The sequence below is a fragment of the Rattus norvegicus genome, chromosome 12 (assembly GCF_036323735.1).
Source record: "Rattus norvegicus strain BN/NHsdMcwi chromosome 12, GRCr8, whole genome shotgun sequence".
Taxonomy (NCBI): Eukaryota; Metazoa; Chordata; class Mammalia; order Rodentia; family Muridae; genus Rattus; species Rattus norvegicus.
The window spans coordinates 44559267-44580678 of NC_086030.1; the positions used below are offsets into that span (position 1 = coordinate 44559267).

Sequence of the window (21412 nt, forward strand, 5' to 3'; positions counted from 1 at the left end):
ATCATCATCACCATCACCACCATCATCATCACCATCATCATCACCGTCACTGTCACCATCATCACCACCATCATCACCATCATCATCACCATCACCACCATCATCATCACCATCATCATCACCATCATCAAAACCATCACCACCATCACCGTCACCATCATCATCACCATCATCATCACTGTCACCGTCACCATCATCATCACCATCATCACTGTCATCATCATCATCACCATCACCACCATCACTATGAGTAGGAGAACTACGATTACATACAAGCACCGAGCAAAGTGTTGATGCTTGGTTAACTAACTGATCCTGAGTGCGGCTGAGCCTAACAGCATTCACCTGTACTCTCAGTATTTTATCAGGCTGGCATCGGAGGATTGTGAACCCCAGGCCAACCCAGATTTCATACTAAGACCTTGCCTCAAAAAAGTATAAAAACAACCCCCCTTCCCCAAAACAAGTATCTTTATTGGGTCCTAGACCGGGGTTTTCAAATGTCCCTGCTCCCTGTAGGAGACAAGCAGATTTTGAAACACTAACTCAGAGTAAACAGGATACAGGAGAAATGGGGGACTTGGCCCGGCCCAGCGACTTCCCCAGAAGTTGGCAAAACTGACCAAACGAACTGTTCAAACCCACATTGCCCTTGTCTCAGGGAGTTCTACCTGTGCCCAGTCTGGGACCTGCTTCTCAGGCGGCTCTGTGCTGGTCTGTAGGCTCCTGTCAGCCTCACAGGTCTGCCCTGGGCTGTGATCAGACAGAGAGCAAAGACCAGATTTCCTCACAAAGGGACATGGTCCTTGGAGATAACACCTTGTCCCCATCCACACCCGTGTTAGGGACAAGGGAAGAAATTGTGAGAGAGACCCTGGGTATAAGAGGGACAGGGCACAATTTATCAGAAATAGAAACCGTGTTAGTTTTTCTTCAATTTTTTGGTTAAAAAAAAATAGCTCGGGGTTGGGGATTTAGCTCAGCGGTAGGGGGCTTGCCTAGCAAGCGCAAGGCCCTGGGTTCGGTCCCCAGCTCCGAAAAAAAAGAAAAGAAAAAAAATAGCTCTCAAATTATCAATATTCCACCCACTGCTGCCTGTCCACTCAACCTCCCTTTCTTTTCTTCCGCCATCTCTGTAACATCTGCCCAGCCTCCAAGGCTCCAGAGGGCCCATCACTAAGAAGGGTAAGGAAAGAGGACCACAGTGGAGATGAACACTTGGAGACAAATTCACCTCATCTACTCCATCTTGGGGACCGAATCTAGGACCTCGCGCGTGCCAGGCAAGCACTCCGTTGCTGAGTGAGGCCCCCCAGCCCGCTGCTTACTTCTCCTTAATATTTTTAAACACAGGGTCTCAATAAATTGCCAGGGCTGACTTGAAACTCACTGTGCAGCCCAGGCAAGCATGGAAATAGCCGTTTGCCTACCTTGGCTGCTCAGGTAGTCACATCATCAGGCTGACTCAGATCTGGTCATCTGATGGAGATAAGGTCTCATTTAGCCAGCGGCTCCCTCAGGGAACTATGTTCCACACAAGTAACTGTTCCTCAGACCTGAAGTTTATCCTATTAAGCCTTGGAATTACAAGAAAGTTAGCCACCTTCAGAGGAAGCTTTACATGATTGCTCTCCGAGATGCCTGGCTTGCACAGGGCAGTGTGGCTCCTTGTGCAGACCCGCAGTATGTTTGCAGAGATGTGTGGCCTCCCTGGAGCCTGTGTGACCCTACTCATGTCTCTTTGATCACACAGTTAGGGCAGGGAGCCGAGGCCTGCTCAGGTCAGCCTGACCATGAAGCCCAAATATCTATCTATCTATCTATCTATCTATCTATCTATCTATCTATCTATCTATCTATCTTTCTCTCTCCCCCTCCCTCCATCCCTCCTTCCCCCTCTTCTCCCTCTCTCCCTCTCTTTCTCACTCTGTTGTTCTTTCTTTCTGTGTGTATGTGTGTGTGTGCATGTGTGTGTGTGTACATAGGTGTGTATTTGTGAGTGTATGTGTGTGTATGTTCACATGTATGTGTAGGTAGGGGTGGGACATGGTACATGATCTCATTCATGGATGTATACTTGGAGTTTAAAGGTCAACCTTGGGTACCATTCTTCAGGAGCCATTCAACTTGTTCTGTGAGACAGAGTGTCTTACTGTGACCTGGAGCTTACTGTGATCTAAGCTGATTGGCCAGCAAGGCCCAGGGATCCTTCTGCTTCCACCTCTCCAGTACTGGGACCACAGCTAGACCACCACAGTTGGACCACCCCAGCTGGGCCACCACAGTTGGACCACCACACCTGGAACACCACACCTGGACCACCACACCTGGAACACCACACCTAGAAAACCACACCTGGACCACCATACCTGGAAAACCACACCTGGACCACCACACCTGGAACACCACACCTGGACCACCACACCTGGAACACCACACCTAGAACACCACACCTGGACCACCATACCTGGAAAACCACACCTGGACCACCACACCTGGACCACCACACCTGGAACACCACACCTGGAAAACCACACCTGGACCACCACACCTGGACCACCACACCTAGACCACCACACCTGGAACACCACACCTGGACCACCACACCTGGACCACCACACCTGGAACACCACACCTGGAACACCACACCTGGAACACTAAAGCTGGCTTTTTTGCATGGGTTTCAAGGATCAATCTAAGTACTCCTGTTTTATGGGGAACATTTTACTGTCTGAGCCATCTCCTCAGCCCCTAGGTGACTTCTCTGCACCTAGGACCTTTCTCTGGTGTCTGGGGATCTCCCTGACTTACCATTCAAAAACACAGGCACCTCTTGCCCCGCATCTGAGTCTGAGGTCCACCCTCTTCTCAGCCTCTACCTAGTTAGCTGGATCCTCCTCTTCTCCTTCCTTTTTTGTTAAAGGGATGCCCCACCCCCCACCCCAGACTAAATTCATTCAGTACTGAGGGTTGGAAAAACACAAGATGAGGTCAACATTTAGAACCCCATTAAATAGCATGTTGTCTTCTTTGAGATCCCATTTCTAAAGTCAGGGACAAACCCAGATCCACAACAAGCAGGTCATTTAAGAGAAAAGCTCGGTCATGCCAGTAAGGTGATCCAGTAAGCTGCGCACAGAGGGAAGGCAGCCATGATCAGCTGCACTGAACAGGTTGGGGCTTTGGACAGCCAGGGTCTATTACCAGCTTGCATAGAGAGAGCCCTGGGTCGTCCCCTGGCCAAGGAAAACCCATGTTGTTCCTGATCTTGTGTCCATGTTAGGACTCTCGGTCTTCTAGCCAGCCCATCTTCCTCGTCTAAAAAAGTCTCCCAAGCAAAGGATCTCCCACAGTAAACAGGAGAGTGGTTACGGCTTTCTTGAAGACCTACTCTGTGTCAAGTATCCGTTCTTGGCACCGTACTTCCATCCTCAATGCTGAGACCTCGAGAGGCAGAAGGTGTTAGTCTCCTCACCTCACTGAGGAAGACACCAAGGTTCCAACTGAGGAGCTGGCTTGACCGCATCAGCACAATCAGGAAGCGATGGAGTCAGGATTAGAACCCAAGTTTGGCCAGAATACTCTCCTGACCCCACTTTCTGTTGGAAGATCCAAATCCCACCTAGGAATCCTCTCAGGCAATGACTCTACTTACCTCAAGTCCTAGATGCCAACAGACACTCCTTGGGTCCCCCGGAAACCCACTGTGTAGCAAGTGATCATCTGATCGATCGACTGACACACTAGCTGCTCTTCCAAAGACAGGGACAGGGTGGTCTGATTGGGGGAAAGATGTCCATTTCCAGCTGGGCAGACAATGCTCTCTAACTGGAGCACGGGGGACAGAGCTCAGTTGGGGTCCCACCTGCCTCCTTTCCAGGACTAGCATCTCAGCGTCTGACTAATCCTGTCAGCCTCGTCAGCCATTTCTCTGTGTGCCAACCCTGGTTCTTCGCATCGGAGCCTCGGAGCAAGGCAGAAGACCCCAGACATGGGAGATGTTTCTCTTCTTTTCCTGCCTGTCCGCCCAAGTAAGGTTAAACTAAATTGTTTATATTTTCCTGTTTTGCATATTAAATCACTTTTCTAATCGGGCTTCTGGAAAAGGATGCAGGGTGGGGGGGTAGAAGGAAACATTTCTTCCTGACTGCTCCTGGGATCGAGTTTAGCTATTCCAAGTCAGACACTTCCTGAATCAACTCCACTTGATATCAGCAGGTTCTCTGACTTGAGCCTTCCCGGATATCATTCTCAGCGTGCCACGGTCCTCCAAACCCTCCAAGGGTCCCCATTACTGTGGAATCCAATTCAGGCTCCCTATGTTGCTTTGGAGAGTCTGTCCACCTCATTTCCCTACCTCCCTTCCTCCCTCCCTTCCTTTCCTCCCTCCCTTCCTTTCCTCCCTCCCTTCCTTTCCTCCCTCCCTCCCTCCCTCCCTCCTTCCCTCCCTTCCTTCCTTCCTTCCTTGTTTCCTCCCTCACAGTCTCAGTGCTTCAACAACTTGGCCTCACCAGAACAGAACTTGTGATCCTGAAACTGTAAAGCCTGTTCGTTCTCAGAAAGGCACGACAGTGACCCCAGACACACTCTACCTCCCTGGCATCATAACCTAAAAGCCATCGGTCGCCTTCCACTTCCAGAAAACATGACGGACTCGAAGGGAGAGTGTGGCACCCAGAGAGATGGAGGGGAAAGCTTTGGTCCAGGCTTACAGCTGAGCCCAGGTTCTCACACTCTGCCCTGCATACTTCAAGGGAAGCAGAACAGGAGACAGAAGTTGTGCTGTGACCAGACCTGGGTCCCCACAGAATGATTAAATATCCAAGGAGTTAGATTACAGGCATCTGTGTTTGAGTGGCAAATATGCCCACCCTGTAAGACTTCTGAGGCCTCTGTTTTCTCATCTGGAACATGGGAGGAAGCCTGCCTTCCAGGTTTGAAACGTGTGGGAGCATGCTTCTAATGTGTTTAGCAAAGTGCTGGCAATGAGATGAGGCTTCAGTGCCTAATATCTCATTACCATTACTATCACCCTCACCACCAAACCATCACCATAACCATTATTATTACCATGACCCCACCCAATTCCCCAATTACATGAGTCCCTTTCTTACATACAACTGTAATAGGATTCAAATTATTTTCCTCCTACGACAATAAAAACTATTGCACATAAGAGATGGTTAATTTCCAGGGTGGTTTTTCTGCAAGAAGTGAAGTGTTTCTATTCGTGGAAAAGCGAGTTCAGGCTTCAAGCGGGTGATCTCCAAAACGCATGCTCGTAATTACATCCTGCCAACATCCTGCCTGGTGGACAGCCTCCCGGGCCTCCAGGAACTCCACGGCAGCTGCAGCAGCTGTACCCATGGGTCCACAGTTTAGTAAGGGTGGAGGGATGAGCTCCCACGCCAACTTGGCCACCTTCAGTTCTCCCTTCCCTCTTACCTGTGGCTACAGCCATTTTGCAAACCAAGCACTTTGTAAGCAAGATGTTGTACGTCAGGTAAGGAGACTGTACAGGGTGCACGGTGATTGAAAATGCAGCGAGCGGATCCTGTAATGCAGCCGAACTGTAAAAGGGCCAGAGCCCCTATCTAAGTGCAAATGAGTGATCGCTAATGTGGAAAGAAAGCAGAGTCAGCCTGTGCAGCCAAGGGACAGGGTGGGCATCCAAAGAACCCGGGGAAGGCGGAACACTTGCCTTGGTCAAGGCAAGCATCTCATGAGGCTGCTGTCCTGCTTACTAGAGAATTGATCAGGGGGTTCACACCTATGTAGGCTGGCAATGGCCTTAATGGGAACACATCAACGCCTTGGCTAGCACCAACCTGCCTCTGTGGCAAGGTGTCTAACTCAGGGCTGACCAAGGCGTTTTTTTTTCAAGCAGTTGGGACTTTGGCTGGAATGGGGAAAGTTCCAGGCTAAGCAGGGCACTCGAGGCTCTAATTATTCTGTAATTATGGGGTTGGAAATTCCCATAAGTCATCCTAAAACCTTAAGGTGGGAATATTATCACCTGAGCATGAAGGTTTGGTAATACATTTACTTATTCTGCAAACCTGTTTCTCTAAACCAGTGGCAAAAGTGCCTTTCTCTCTGGCAACATGTACAGACTTCTTCTGTTGTCACTCTTAAGACGGGAGGCCACACACTCCTAAGAGGCTCTTTGGATGCCCACCCTGTCTGAGTTCCTTGGTAGCACTGGCCTGGTGTGAAAGAGAGGTCGAGGCAGCAAAAACAAACAGGGCTAGTTTAAAACGTTGTGTCTCTATTGGTGGCTTGGGATAATGTCTCCTTCTTTATATAACAATTTTATGTGCATATGTATATGTATGTGTGTGTATGTGGGCACGTGTGTGCATGCCTATGTGTTGCAGGTTGCTCAGAGGCCACAAGAGGGCACCAGATCTGGAGTTACAGGCAGTTGTGAGCAACCTGATGGGGATGCTGAAACTTGAACTCAGGTCCTCTGAGAGAGCATCAAGCACTCTTCACCACTGAGCCACCTCTCTAATCCCAGCCCGGTCTTTATCACTCAATAGTAGTGGCCCCGACAGAAAGAAAAATACATCTTCGCTTCGATTTTCTGTTTCTACCACAAAAGCCACTCGAGATGCTCTTGTGTAAATGACTGTTTGCCTATAAGAAGTCGAATGAAGCCAGATGCGGTAGCACACATTCGTAATCTTGGCAGTGGGGAATCGGAGGCAGGGGATGACCTAGGTTTGAGGCCAGCCTGGGCTATCTAGCTGAGTTGTAGTCTGGCCTGAGCTACACTGAGAGAGGGGGAGAGGGGGCAGAGACAGAGACAGAGAGGAGAAGCTAGAAAGGTTTCTAATAAATGAGACCTCAGGGCTTCAGATACCCACGCAAGGAGCTCTGAGTGGGGTGGGGCACAGACAACCAAACCCTGGGAAACCCACTGCAAGAGCAAACCCTGGCAGCTGAGTCCACGCTGAGGAGACAATGCGGAAGAGTGCTGACATCCGGCCTCTCCGCTCGCGGCTCCCTTCCACACTCCTGAACCGATTAGATGAAACTGCCTCGATTTAGATAACTGGAAATTGCTTTCCAAGCCTTAATTTCCTATTAGCTCATTAATCTCTCTATTCAGACTCCCAACAAGACAGCTGATGATAATTCCGGAGGAAGTGGGCACTTAAGAGGAGAGCACTGGAGGTGGGGAGAGGGGCTAGGCACTAAGGAGACATATCTGGCTTCCTGGGTGGAGATCTATCCCAACATTAATTTGTAAAGGCAGCAATGGTGATCGTTTTCACTAATTAGAGCTCATAACGGGCCAGGTAAGGGAAGAGCGTGCTTCTAGCAGGCCAATTACACCGTCACTTTTTTTTAAAAAAACTGTTTTAGTAGTGACTTCTCTCACTGCTGTGACAAAACACCAGCAAATGCAAACTTGGGGGAGGAAGGATTAACTTCAGCTCATTTTTCAAGGGTGTGGACCATTGCGGAGGGGACAACACGGAGGCAGGAGAATGTGGTGGCTGCCACAAGGTCCCCATGGTCGGGAATCAGAGATAAGCAATAGTGCTCACTTTTTCTTGTGATGCCACCCAGTACCCCATGGGATGAGGCATCCAACAGGTAGGGTGGTTCTTTCCATCTCAGCTGAACTAATCTGGAAACTTCAGACATGCCCAAGGGTATGCTTCCTGGAGAGTCTAGATACTCTCAAGTTGACAAGCTACAGTAAACCTCCACTGAGGTAAATGTCAAGAAGCCGTTTTAGAGAACATGAAATGGAGGAACAGAACTGATCACATGACAAGCATGAGATAGTATCAGGAGTCAGAGGCATATCCCACAATGGGAGGGCTTTATCCATTTTATCCCCTGCCATTGTTTCCAGCGTCTGGAAACTCTTTTAATATGTTTTATTAATGTTTAACACCCTTAATCCCCGAATCTGAAATTCATAATGGCTTCTGACTTGAAAGTTCCTGAGCACCCATGGGACTACAGGTGGAGTACTATCCAGGACCACAGGTCGAGCATTTTCTATGCCTAACCTCAGAGCTAAACTACGAGCTCGCCAAAAACACTATGCAAATGAAGTTTAGGTTTGAGGTTTAAACCTGGTTCTCATCTCCCTAATATCTCACATATGCAAACATTTGCATTATGCAGACATTTCAAAGTCAGAACACATCTCAAAGCTAAAACCACTTTTGGTCCCAAGCAGTACAGATGAGGGTTTCTTAACCTGTGACATTAAGTATCCATCTGGTAACCAAGCAGTACAGACCAGTGTTTCTTATCCTGTGATATTAAGTGTCCAGTTGGTAACCAAGCAGTACAGACAAAGGTATTTTAACCTGTGATACGAAGTGTCCAGCTGGTGAGTATTGGCAGGTAACTGATGAAATCCTCTTGCCTGCTTCTGTAAGAAGTGACGTCCAGTCTCCTCCTTCTTAGGACCACCTCTCTGAAAGGTCACTTACAACTGTTTTTCCTCCTTGACCTTCCTTCTACTCAGAAGCACTTCTCTGCTGAGTCTTAAGTCCTTGACCATAGAGCTTGCATATTGCCTAGTCCTATCCTTCATCCAATCCTCCTAGGAGCCCACTCACTATGTCCTCATCTTTTTTTCAATCCTTGAAAAACACATGCAAATAAATGTCCACCCTCTCACCTTAACTGATGCTCCCCAGGACTTTCTCCATAGGATGAGTTTCAACTGACAGTCTCAGTGTGCCTGGATAGATATATCATGGACTTGGATCTTGTTTCTGTTGTAGCTGACAAAGGTATATGGCTTGGACAAAAGCATGCCAGGATACCACAGCAGCTGCAGCAGCTACTGTTACTGTCACGGTTGAGCACATTGGTAAAGTCATGGGTACCATCCAACCATAGTTGATCTGAGATCTGACCCACCCCTCCATGTGCCAGGAGCTATTTTGCACAAGGTGGAATGAGGTGGGGTGTTCCTTGATAACAGTGTGAGGTGAGGACACTTCAATGACTCCCTCCAGTTGTCCAGTGGTGGGCGCCAATATCATGTATACTCTTCAGAGGAGAAAAGGCCAAGATTACGGGCCTCTTAGGACTTCACACAAAGATGGGACCCAACATTAGTACTGTTGGCTTCCAGCACCTTGGCTCTCTCTCCTGTCCCAGCCCCCTCTCTAGACCCTTGGCAGGGTCTTGGCTTTGGTCATTACTCCTAGAACAGAAGGAAGGGAGGAAAAGCTGCCTCTGGGTCCCACCTCTAGTGCTGAAAATTGAAAAGGCTTGAGAAGTGTTCAGCCTTGCTGACTCCTGGCTGTGTCCCTGTCACCTAATTACTTGACTTCAAAGCCTCCACACAGCAGGTGTGAGGATGTGAAAGCCATTTCCTCCACAGGACACAGCATGAGTTGATATAGTCAAGATGAGTCTCTAAGGCAACAGGTGTACTAGGAAGACCAGGCAGCCTCTGAGCCAGACCCAAGCACCTGCCCCTGTGCACCCCAGAGTCAGAAAGCTGAGGGGCCACCTGAGAGCCTGGGACCACAGAGAACATCAGCTCAGAATGCTAATATATAGCAATTACTGTCCCAACCGCCTAAGACCATAGAGCTAAAGGATCCCCAGGGGCTGGAAATAATTAATCCTCTCCACAGCCCAGACTACCAGGGAGCTTGACTGATTTACTCTGGTAAAGCCACCAGATAGGCATTTTGCAAGATACCTGAAGAGAGAGAGAGAGACCGACTCTTACTGAGTGTCTCCTATCAGTAAATTGTCTGTTTGGTGATTGTTGAACCTGAGGAATGAGTGAATACATGTGTACAAATATATGCAGAGAGACACATGACATATGTATACATGCATGCAGAAGGACACATGACATGGTGTACATGTATACAGAGAGACACATGGCATGTGTATGCACACATGCAGATGTACACATGATGTGCACATATATGCAGAGGTACACATGACATGTGTATGCATACATGCAGAAGGACACATGGTATGTGTGCACATATATGCAGAGGAACACATGGAATGTGCATGCATACATACAAAGGTACACATGACATGTGCACATAAATGCAGAGGGACACATGGCACGTGTGCACACACATGCAGAGGGACATATGAAATGTATGTGCATATGTCAGAGGGACACATGACATGTGTATGCACACATATAGAGGGACACATGATATGTGTGTGCATGTATGCGGAGGGACACATGACATGTGTATGCACACATGCAGAGGGACAAATAACATGTATGCACATATATACAGAGGGATAAATGACATGTGTGAGCATATATACAGAAGGACACATGACACATGTACACATATAAACAGAGGGACACATGAAGGACTGAAATGTGAGATAATTTGCTCATGGTCACACAACTACTAAGTGGCAGGTACAGGGTTTGAACCTGGTTCAATCTGTCTCCAGAACCCCTGGCTGGTGTCCATGTTGTCCCTCGCTTTCTTTCTAACATTCTGTCAGACACGACAGAGAATGGGCATAGGAAGGAGTAAGGGTGAAGATCATGGTGATCCCACCTCCCAACCAGAATTAGCATCCAACATGAAGTCATGGAAAGAAAGAAGCAAGAGTTAAGGGTCCTGAGTTCAAGTCCTCCCTCCCCCCTGAACTGTGACCTTTCCAAGCTGAGGCATACTTTTCACAGACATAAAATGGGGGAATCATAACACACCTTCAGAGATGGCACACGGCAAGAAAGAATAGAGGAGAAAGAACTTTGCAAACTATCCAAGGCATCTGCAAACCACAGGGCTGGAGCCATGTGGCCCACTGTCCTCATAAATAAAATGGTTTTATTGCACCAAACCCACTGTTATAACTATTTCTGAATTGTCTGTGGCTGCTTTTAAGACACGGGAGTCAGTTTTGAGCATCGGTAAGGGACACACCAAGGCCCTGGAGGCCCATAGGGCTTAAAATATTTACTCCAGAGCAAGAAGAAGAAAAGTTAGCTGACGACTGATCAGTAACACTGTGTTAGTTAGACTGTGACAGCAGTCCTGGAACAACTGCAGCTCAGGGGACATAGTCCACCATGGTGGGAAAGCCTGGTGGTGGGAACATGAGGTCCTGCCACAGAGGTAGTGAGGAAACAGAGTCCTGGGTAGGAAGGGAGCTGGCCTAGGACAATTCACTTCTATTCCTATATCCCAGCGACTGCAGCTAGACCCCATGTTCAAAAGGATCATCAAATTCCCAAAACATCAGCTGGGAACCAAGCATCCAATCACATGAGACTGCTGGAAACACTTCAGAGTCAAAACTACCATAGATGGCCTGTGTGAGAACCACTACAGGGGTTCTAGCCCCCCACCTCCTCTCAGCTCTGGCTTTCCTCAGAACTGTTCTCCTTGATACCCTACCCAAGCACACAGCTCTGCCTGGGGGCCTTTTCTGAAATACAAAGAAAAAAAAAGTCTCTGCCAAGTCAAGAGCTCACTCATACTTGCTGGGCAGCGCCCACGTCCATCCCTGCACTGGCTGACCTCTGACGACGTAAAACATCCCTTGAAGGAAAAGCACTCACTTGCAGTTTTTACACTTGAGGCCAAAGAGCATCCCTTTCCCGCAGACCGTGCACGTCTGAGACATCCAGTACTTGGTGGAAAACCTGTGGGAAAGGAACAAGAAGGTCTGAGGTGAAGCAGCAGCCACATCCCCTGCAGGATGCACCCCTAGAATGGGAAGCCTATAAACCCTGAGTTCCAGCCTTGTCTGTTTCAAGACTAAGTTGCTTTTAAGTTTAATCAAGCGGCTTAAACCATGAAGCCTCACTTTCCTTGCCTATGAGGTGGGGGTAATCGTGATGGCGTGTTGAAGGTGTTGTAACATCTGGGACATAGGTCGTGCTCAAAGAACTGGGCTATGTCAGTGATTACCTTGGCTGTTCAATACAGTCTGTGATTCACTTAACAAACACACTGTGGTTGGTCTATTCATGGTGGGTCCAGTTAAAGAGAGCAAGGGACCCTCCCAATCCACTAGCAGCAGAGCATTCCCCAACCCCGACAAACGGAAGCCTTTTCTGACCATTGACCCATCTTCCCCCAGTCACTGCCACCTGCAGCAGTGTGGAAATCCCCACACAGCACGGTTTGTCACCAATTCGGGTTGGAAGTCATTAGACTAACTCAGAGATTACCTCTCCGGGCACTGTGGTATGCTTTCTGCCTTGAGATAGAAGACAGAAGCGGGGGCTGGACCCAGCAGAAGCACTGGAGGTTCCCAGGTCACAGTTAATTTTAATTTTCAATTTGTGCCCCCGTCGGCAGTAGTTATGGCTAATCTCCACTGCCCCCTCTGAGTGTCAAAGGGGAAACTTGGACGCGGTTACATAACTCAGACACAGGGCACTTTGAGGGGGGAGCCTGCCTCCTTCTGCTGCCCCCTCTTGTGGGATCTGGGTCAGACCTCCAAACACAGTAAGCCATCAACAGCCCGGAGCTGCCACAGCTAAGCAAACAGCAAAATTCACATTGGAGATGCTGGCTGGGCGGATGCTCCCTCTCTGGCTTTGGACTTGGGCTTGGCTAAGCCCCTTTGGGTCTTAGCAGGGTTTAGCAGGTTTATTCTGCTCACTGGGGTGGCTCAGGGGAGGGGATGGCAAAAGACCCACTTACTGGGTAGCATCGCGGAAGAGGGGGAAGGTGTGAGGGCCTGCCGGCTGTTTTCTCTCCTCTCTGGCTAGCCTTGTCCTGTCCCCTGGGTGGGTGTACTCTGCTTTCTGGCTCCTGCTGTGATAATTCAAATGAGAATGAGATCTATTGCTGCTAGTGGAGTTCTTTATGAGATAGGGCTTTATTACGAAGCCCAGGCTATCCTTGAACTCTTGACCCTGGGCCTCACGCTCCGGTGTGCTAGGACTGCTAGCATGGACCATTACACCCTACAACACACGGAATGGCATGTTAATGTCATTTCTTTACCAGGCTGGGAGACTCTCCTTCCTGGCATCTAGCCAGTGGGTGGACATGTGAAGCCAAAGGGTTAGTGGTCACCAGGAGGCCCTCACCTCATCAGGAAGCCAGCTCTGGGGCCCATGGTGGCCAGCCTGCCTGACTCCCCTATACACCAGGGTCTGAAGCTGGGCAACACCAGGTTCTGGTAAAATGGTGAGAAAGTCCAGGGGTGGATGCCAGCCGGGTAAGTCTGAGGTGAGAGTATCCCCAGCAAGGGGTGTGACTGAGCAACAGGCTTGACCAATCTGGAGGGGTAGCTGTGCCAGAGACGTGATTAATACAGAGGGAGAAAGGAACCACAGCTCAGTCAACCCAGGAGTGAGCTGAAACGAGAGATCGCCGTGGCCAGCGCAAGGTGCAGCTGAGCCAGAAAACATTTCACAAGGCCCTTGTCTTCCCTCCCCTTTGCGCCCCAGCTCAGCACCTAACCATTGCTCCACCTGGTCACTGACATGCCCGTCACCATTCCTCACGGCTACACCAAGGTCTCCCTGTCCCGAGTTCTGGCATGTTTCTGTAAGAGCTGTTGATGTGTCGTTGCTAGAGTGCTTGGTCCAGCCTGGCCCCAGGCTGAGGCTGTGTGTCTGTGTTGGTACCTGGTGTTTCTCCCCGTAGGCCTCTGACAGACCTCTGGGAACTGTCATGGTTTGTTGGCAGACACTCTGCTGACTGGCCAGCTCCTCAGGGGCACAGACCTGCGTCCCACAGCGTGGACAATGGCTCTCTGTCCTGTGACACCGACACTAGCCGTTTGCACGTTGGAAGGAAGGCTCCATGAAGGAGCGAATGGGAGTCCGGCTGGGGACAGAACTCACCAGCAGTATCTCAGATCTCACGGGACGAGCATAACTAATTAGCTTTCTGTCCCTTCCCTTATCCATTAAGGCCGCCGTTTTGCCTCAGCAGTGAGCTTCGCCATCCCCACCTGACTTCCCCTCTTCTCCCCTGAGTCTGGGAGGAGACTGGAGCAACATGTGGAAAGCTCTATTTGGGAGAGTCTCGAAGTTGGGAACAAATTCCAGGCCATGGGGGATCCGAGGGAAGGCCTCCTCCCACTCGCCTGCCGGCCTGCTGTTCTGGGCTAACCTTTAGCACTGAGTTTAGCTGGCCACCTTGAATTTTGTGAGTAGAGAACTCCACTTTGGAGCCTGAGGTACTTATTAATGCCAGCGAGGTGTGCGCGCGATGCACACCATCTTATTTATAAGTGGGATGTATGAACTTGTGGGATTTGGCTTAATTCTTACAAGAAAATAAAGTTTCTCCTCTAACTGTGGTTTGATGCCACAGTCTCTGGTAGCCTGCTAGACCTGTTTGATGTTACAGTTTAATGTCATGTCTTTGAAGATCTCGACTGTAGTATCCCAGGGTCTTGTTTTATTTCTCTCATTGCATGCTATGTGATTTTTAATCATAAAATTATCGCCCGAATAAAAATGGAGCCCCAGAGAGGTTAAGTGATTTCTTGAGGCTACAAAACTTTACCAGGGGGGGATTAGAACTCCGATCAGCCTGACGGTAAAACCTCTGCTTTTGCCTGCCTGCGGTGGATTCGACAAAACCAAGGCTGCAAATGCAGACACATTGGTCTAGCAAAAGACAGGACACGCCGGCGAGGGAGCTGGGGACGGACACGGTACTGGCACCCATAGGAGTCGGCCCCCCTCACCACCATCAGCCTACTACCTACCTGTGTTTGATGGAATTGCCAAGGTCTCTGCGTGGGATCTGTGGCGACCATCGAGGTACAGAGAGTGTGTCTGTGGGGACAAGAACAGACAGGAAGGTCAAAGGCTGAGCCATCTCTGCCTGGGTCTTGGGAATGAAAAGGAGCCCCAACCTCACTGGCCACGGAAAGGGATCCGGTTGCTTCAGCCTGTGGAGTCATGGCAGTGCCCAGTGTAGGTCATGGGCTCGACTCACGGGAGGCTCCTCAGGCAAGGCAGGCAGCAGATACCTTCAAATATGCCCGCCGTAGTAGGGCATGCGGAAGTGTACCAGTCAGTCGAATGCTCAGGCTGAGGCAGGAGGACCATGAGTTCAAGGTCATTCTGCGCTACACAGCAATAAAAGCAACGAAGAAAGGAGGAAGGAAGCTGTATGTGTGAGATGACGGCATAACTCAGTGATGGATGAAGGCTTTGCCGACAAACGGGAACACCTGAGTCCAACGGCCAGGTCCCACACGGTAGAAGGAGAGAGAGGTCTGGCCTCTGACGTCCACGGGTGTGCCCACATATAACCACATTAATAATTAATTATGTTGTTTCTTTAAAGGCCTTGATTATAATATAACGACCAAGTTCTCTGGTGTTCTGAAATGTTGAGCCCCACCCCCACCCCACCCTCATTGCCTGCCCGCCACTCCAGCCTCCTAGAAGTCCTTGGCAGGCAGCAGACATAAAACAGCCCTAGACAGACAGGGAGAGAGGCCAACCCCATGCCAGCGCGCACTTCTCAGCCAGATGGATGGAGCCTTCTGGGGGCCTCAGGGCTGCAGATGCAGTCCTCAATTCTCACAGCCATTATGGGGTGTTGCTCTCATTGGGAGAGCTAGGCATGTCGGAACACACCAGGGAGCATTTAACCCCAGACTACTCTCTCTTCTGTCTAGCGATGGTCCCAGCCATCTGAGAGCTGTTTCCAGAGACCTTTGTGCTGATCTTGAAAAGCTGGGACCCTTTTTAGCAAGAGCGGATGTGTTTTTCCAAGCCCCAAATGCTAAAGAGAATGGAAGAAAGAAGTAACTTGGTGAATTCATGAGACCCACAGCCTGCAGGATGTTGAGCTAAAGCCCAACACACCTATGTCACTACTCAGAGCTGTTCCTGGGGGAGAGAAAAGAGAAAAACAATGTTCTTTAAAAATATTTCTGGGGGCTGGGGATTTAGCTCAGTGGTAGAGCGCTTACCTAGGAAGCGCAAGGCCCTGGGTTCGGTCCCCAGCTCCGAAAAAAAGAACCAAAAAAAAAAATATTTCTCCTCATCAATCCCATTTTCAGAATGGCATCAGACATGGGAAGAAAGATACTACCCATTAACACTGAAAGGCTGGACAGGAAAAAGTCAGCCTCCTCTGAGCCATCTACAAAATAGGAAGTACTGAATGAGAGTCCACTCATGGGCCATTAGTAGTGCTTGACTAGAGTTGAATTGAGAAAGACTAAAAGGAAGAGCAGTGAGATTGATTAGTAATGTCTGCCCTGAGCGAGGAAGGAGGTAGACCTTACACCTTATATATATTTACTTCCTCTACAAAAACAACAATCAAATCTTTATCTTTGCATTTACCTCAGAGAAAAGTGCTTTGGTATGAGTATGTTCTTAGCACATATTTCATGAACCCAAGATTATTGGAACAGAAAGAGTTTATTGAACACTTACTATGTACCAAGAAGTACTCTGTGTACTTAATAGCCAGAAGCTATGCCTCCTGCACCAAGTGCCATAGTTATTCTCATTGTGCAAAGGAAGGCAAAGGAGTCAAAGAAGTATACTGATCTGGTCAAGGTCTCACACACAGCAGGTACCAGTAGAGGCAAGTGTAAATGTTCGGAAAGCCTCCCTAAAGGGACTGGGAGGACGGCTCTGTGGGTAAAGGTACTGCTGTGCAAGCATGAGGACCTGACTTCAAATCCTCAGCACCCACGTCAAAGAGCTGGGAATGGTAACAAACACATATCTAACATTGCTGGGGGGAGGCACGAACCCAGTGCACACAGACACAGACACATACACACTTTTGTGTGCACAAACACAAGCACAGAACATACACAGAGAGACATGCAGATACACACTAAAAAAGACACACACACATATACACATACAGACAGGCACAGACACATATGTGTACACAGACATAGGCACACACATAGACACAGACGCATGCACACACATATGCATCTACAGACACATAGAAACATGTAGACACACACTCATAGACAGACACACACACACACATACACACACAGGCAGACAAAGGCATAGGAACAGACACACACATGGCCACACACACATATTCATGCACAGACATAGGCACAGACACAAATGCACACAGAGATGCACAGATACACACACATTTATGAACAGACACAGGCACACACAAAAATACATATGCACGCACGAACAGAGGCACAAGCACACACACACAAACACATATGCACAAACACTCACAGACAGACAGACATAGGCATAGGCACAGACACAGACACAGATACACAGATACACACACACACACACACACATCCATGAATAGACGTGGATATACACACAAATAAATACATATGCACACACATATTCATGCACAGACATGGGTATACACACAAATGCACATGCACACACATATGCATGCAGACATAACCACAGGCTCGCTCTCTCTCTCTCTTTCTCTCTTTCTCTCTCTCTCTCTTTCTCTCTCTCTCTGTCTCTCTCTGTGTCTCTGTCTCTGTCTCTGTCTCTCTCTCTCTCTCTCTCTCTCTCTCTCTCTCTCTCTCTCTCGATGTCCTTAACAGGGGAGCTTTCTCTCCCTTTGGGCTATTTGGAGATTTCTGAAAGCATTCTGGAGGTGTCACCCTGCATGGGAGGTGCTGTTAACACCCCATAATACATAGGTGAGAAGTCCCTCCACACACGCTCAACAAGTAAAGCACCCAGAGTATCATTTGCACCAAGGTTCAGGTTCCTGATCAGACGTTTCTGTAACCGCCTGCAATGAAAAGAAACGTGCTCAGATGACAGTCCTGGCTCCGGGGGGCACAGGACGAGTCATCTCAGGCTACAAGCATCTCCCATTAGCTCCGTGTGGCACTTAGTCCCCATCCGGCCCCTTTGCTCAAGGCAGACACAATTAAGCTCCGGGACTGGCTTTCACTTCGCAGGCTGGGCTTGCGGGGTAAGAGGGGGGCTGGAGGGGGTGCATCCTGTCAACCGCATTAAGCATCGAAGCCTCATTAGTCGGGAGCCTTCACTCTCAGGGGCTTGGCTCTCCGTGGGCGTGAGACTCAACTCCAAGAGCCTCTCTCTTGCTTCCTTTGTTTGGGTTTCATTAAACTAAACTTGCCAACTCGGATCGAGCCTCGAGCAAAGGAAACTGGATGGAAAGGGGAAGGAAAAAAAATGATCCCAGGGAAATGGAAGCCTTATCATAACGGGAAAGGCAATAACATTTAGGGCAATTAAACCCATCCAGAAACTTCTGCTTAACAACCAAAGCGTCTATTAAGATGTCTTCGTAGCTGGTAGAAGTCGCTTTCCCACCCTAATTTTCTGATAACAAGACAGAGTCTCCCTCGGCGCCTGCTGTCTTCATTCTCAGGGGAAGAATAGACGACTGAGATATTTCCCTTGCCAGCGCACAGGAAGGGAAGGTTGGGAGGAAGACCATCCTCGTTCCTAGGTTGGGGTGTGGAAACTCTTTAAGAAACACCTCTGAACAGAACAGGGGACAGCAAGCAGGAGGCCCGGCTTTTGAGATCTCCTCAGAAGTCAGAGAGTCAACACAGAAGGGGCTGACCTCAATAAAGCATCTGCATTATACACGTTTTTGGCTTGGTTTGATTTGGTTTGGTCAAGTTTTAGGGGAACAGTCTCAGGTAGCCCGGGCTGGCTTCAATCTTGCTATGTAGCTCAGGCTAGCCTTGGATTCATGATCCACCTGCTTCTACTTCCCAAGTGCTGGGATTACAGGCGAGTGCCGCTGTGTCTGGCCCATGTGATATGTAAGTTCATTACAAAACTTAGAGCTCTGATCTGGAGAGTCTAAAATTGGGCGCAAGGGGAATAAAACTGTGAGAGGTGTGAGATATGTCAGACAAAAACTGGAAGAGGAGAACGCAGAGGGAAAGGAGAATGAAAAGGAAAAGAAATAAGAAAATTAGAAATGAGAAAAATAATAAACTGGGTGTGCTGGCACAGGCCTGTACCCCAAGCTACTGGGGAAGGTGAGGTCAAAGGTTCACAAGCTCAGGGCTAGCTGAGCTATGGAATGAGCTCAACACCAGCCTAGGCTATAGAATGAGTCTGAGGCCAGCCTGGGCGATAGAATGAGTCCAAGACCAGCCTGAGATAATGAGTGAGCTCAAGGCCAACCTTAGTGACTTAGGCAAACCCTGCCTCAGTAAGTGAAAGGGAAGAGGAGGCTAGGAATGAGAGTCAGTGATGAGGCTTGCTTGGTGAGTGGGGGGCCCTGGGTGCTTTCCTAGTGCTGGCCCTAGGCAAACTAGAAGGGGAGGGGACAGGGGTTAAGGGGAGAGTTGGGGAGGGGAAGGAAATAACCAGATACTCTGGGTGAAGGTCAATAAATGTCCAACACCACTGTACCCTCCCTGAGTCCATACACTACATGCACTGATGGATGTTGGCGACCTTTCAGTCACAGTCCCTCCCCTTTGCCCAAGGGCAGATCAAGACCAAACCGAATCACATAGCTAAGGCTCAACAAACACAGCCCATTTCACTGGTGGGAACACTGAGGTTTCACCTGTCAATGCCTCCTACCCAATCTGGGAGGAGCAGAAGACTCAATGAATTCCAACCCATTTTAAGTCCTGCTTTCGGAAACTGGGAAGGGCGAGGAAAATATATCCTTCCATCTGGGTCAGGTCATATGTATCTTGGTTTTGACCCCATGAGACTCTATGAGGTTAACCAATCAGATGTGGCTTTTAAGCTACTGGGTTTGTGGGGATCTGTTATGGCATAGGTTACAAAGCCCACACAGCCCCCTTCTAGTGCCAAAAGTGGCTTCAAGACTCTGAGGTGTAATGAACAGTGTAGGCAAGTTTCCTTCGCTTAAGAGTCTCTTGGGGAAAACAGAAGGCAAGTGACGGAACAGGAGCGAGCCTTCTGGGAAATAGAACGGTCCAGACTTGGAGGGGTTTAAGGTAATGGGAGCTTGAGAACCAGAATAGTTGTGGGCTGTTTTTAGAAATTTATGAGCTCCCTGGTGGCCAAGGCGAGTAGATCCTGTCTTTAATCCCAGCTTACTGAGGTGGGATCAGGAGAGAGCTCTAGTGGGCCAGAGAAGAGCCATATGGGTGAGCCCTGGATTAAAACTGAGAGGCCCTGCCTCACTAGGGCCAACATGTGATCAACACTGGCGCCTGATGTCAACTTCAACACAAATGGAAAAGGGGAAGGTGCTAACGCCATCTCCATTTTACAGATGGCAGTTTGAGGCAGATCTACAATGAGGCCGCTGTGAGTCCCTGGGCCAGAAGCAGTTCCTGAGCTGTTCCACAGAAAAGCTGCACGCAGTAATATGGGCAAAGCTCTCACCACTGGACTTGGAGCTGAGGCAGAGCCTTAAACGCTGTGTATGTCCCAGATGGTGACAGGCCTCCCTCAGCCTGTCTCTGCCCCTTCTGTAGTGCCATGGCAGAGTAACCGACAGGTAAGATTTTATCGCACCTCCCAGTTTCCAGGGGTCTTAGTCTGTCATGGTAGGGTATGTGGGGAAGGGGGGCAGGAAGCAGAATGAAGCAGGCTATGACCTTCAGTGCTGCTCTATTGACTCACAGTCTCTTTAAACAGCACCCCCACCCTGGGATAAGCGCACCCCTGAGGAACCGTGTTCGTATCTTACAAAGCACAGCCAACTTGCTCAGAGTCCTACAGCGAGTGCCTAGTGGTGTTCTGAAGTTCCTATAAATCTTAAGCCACACTCCCCGCCTTCTGAGGCGAATGTGACAGTCACTTTGAGAACCATGCCTTCCTAGAGCCGACACGGATGAGAAGCAGAGCGTGGAAGTCTCTAAAGCCTTTGCAGAGGTGAGGAGGCTTTCCTAATGCTTCACCATTTCCATGGAGATAAAGACCCCAGCTCAGGACGCCAATGTGAGCAGACAGCATGTATTGAGCACCTACTGTATGGAGGACCGAGGTTGTGTGATCTAGATACGGGATTCCGTTTAATCCCGCGGTCGCATTTTAGGTGGGGATGGTGGGGTCTGAGCTAGGACCATCAGGAGAGCTGGTATAGAAAACTCATCAAGGGCACGGGAGTTCCAAACTGTTGTGAAGCTTTCATTTCGGGGAGGAGCGACAACTTAGCCATACTTACATTGACTAGAAAAATTCTCTGAGCTCAAAGATATCTGCAACGAATAAAAGTTAATCCATTAAACTTTCGATTCGAGGCCACAGGCTAGGCACCAGCCCAAGTCCCACTAATTTATCTAGGGTGCCCAGCAAGCTTTGACGAAAGCTGCCCACACCGTTCACACAGTGGGGGAGGACTCTATGAGCTTTAATATCCAATTCAAGCATAATATATTATCAGATCTAAAAGCATTTTAATTATGTGCTGTCTCCAAAGGTTACAGCCCCGTGAAGCTTTGGGGCCGAGTAGTGTTCACTCACAGGCTTAGACCTAAACTTTCTTCTGAGACAAATCTAGCCCACTTCCCTGGCTTCTAACATCATCCTGAAATGTCT

At 49.1% G+C, this 21412-nt stretch overlaps 1 protein-coding gene across 2 annotated transcripts in view; it reads right to left on the minus strand.

Annotated features, from left to right (window-relative positions):
- The window catches only part of Ksr2 (kinase suppressor of ras 2), a 385977-nt gene that overhangs the window by 96688 nt on the left and 267877 nt on the right, over positions 1-21412 (minus strand). For both annotated transcript variants that reach the window (XM_006249485.5, XM_017598534.3), the window contains exons 6-7: positions 14671-14740; positions 11549-11632 (exon numbers count right to left, since the gene is read on the minus strand). In XM_006249485.5, the coding sequence (XP_006249547.1) occupies positions 11549-11632; positions 14671-14740 (154 nt within the window). The remainder of the gene's footprint in view (positions 1-11548; positions 11633-14670; positions 14741-21412) is intronic.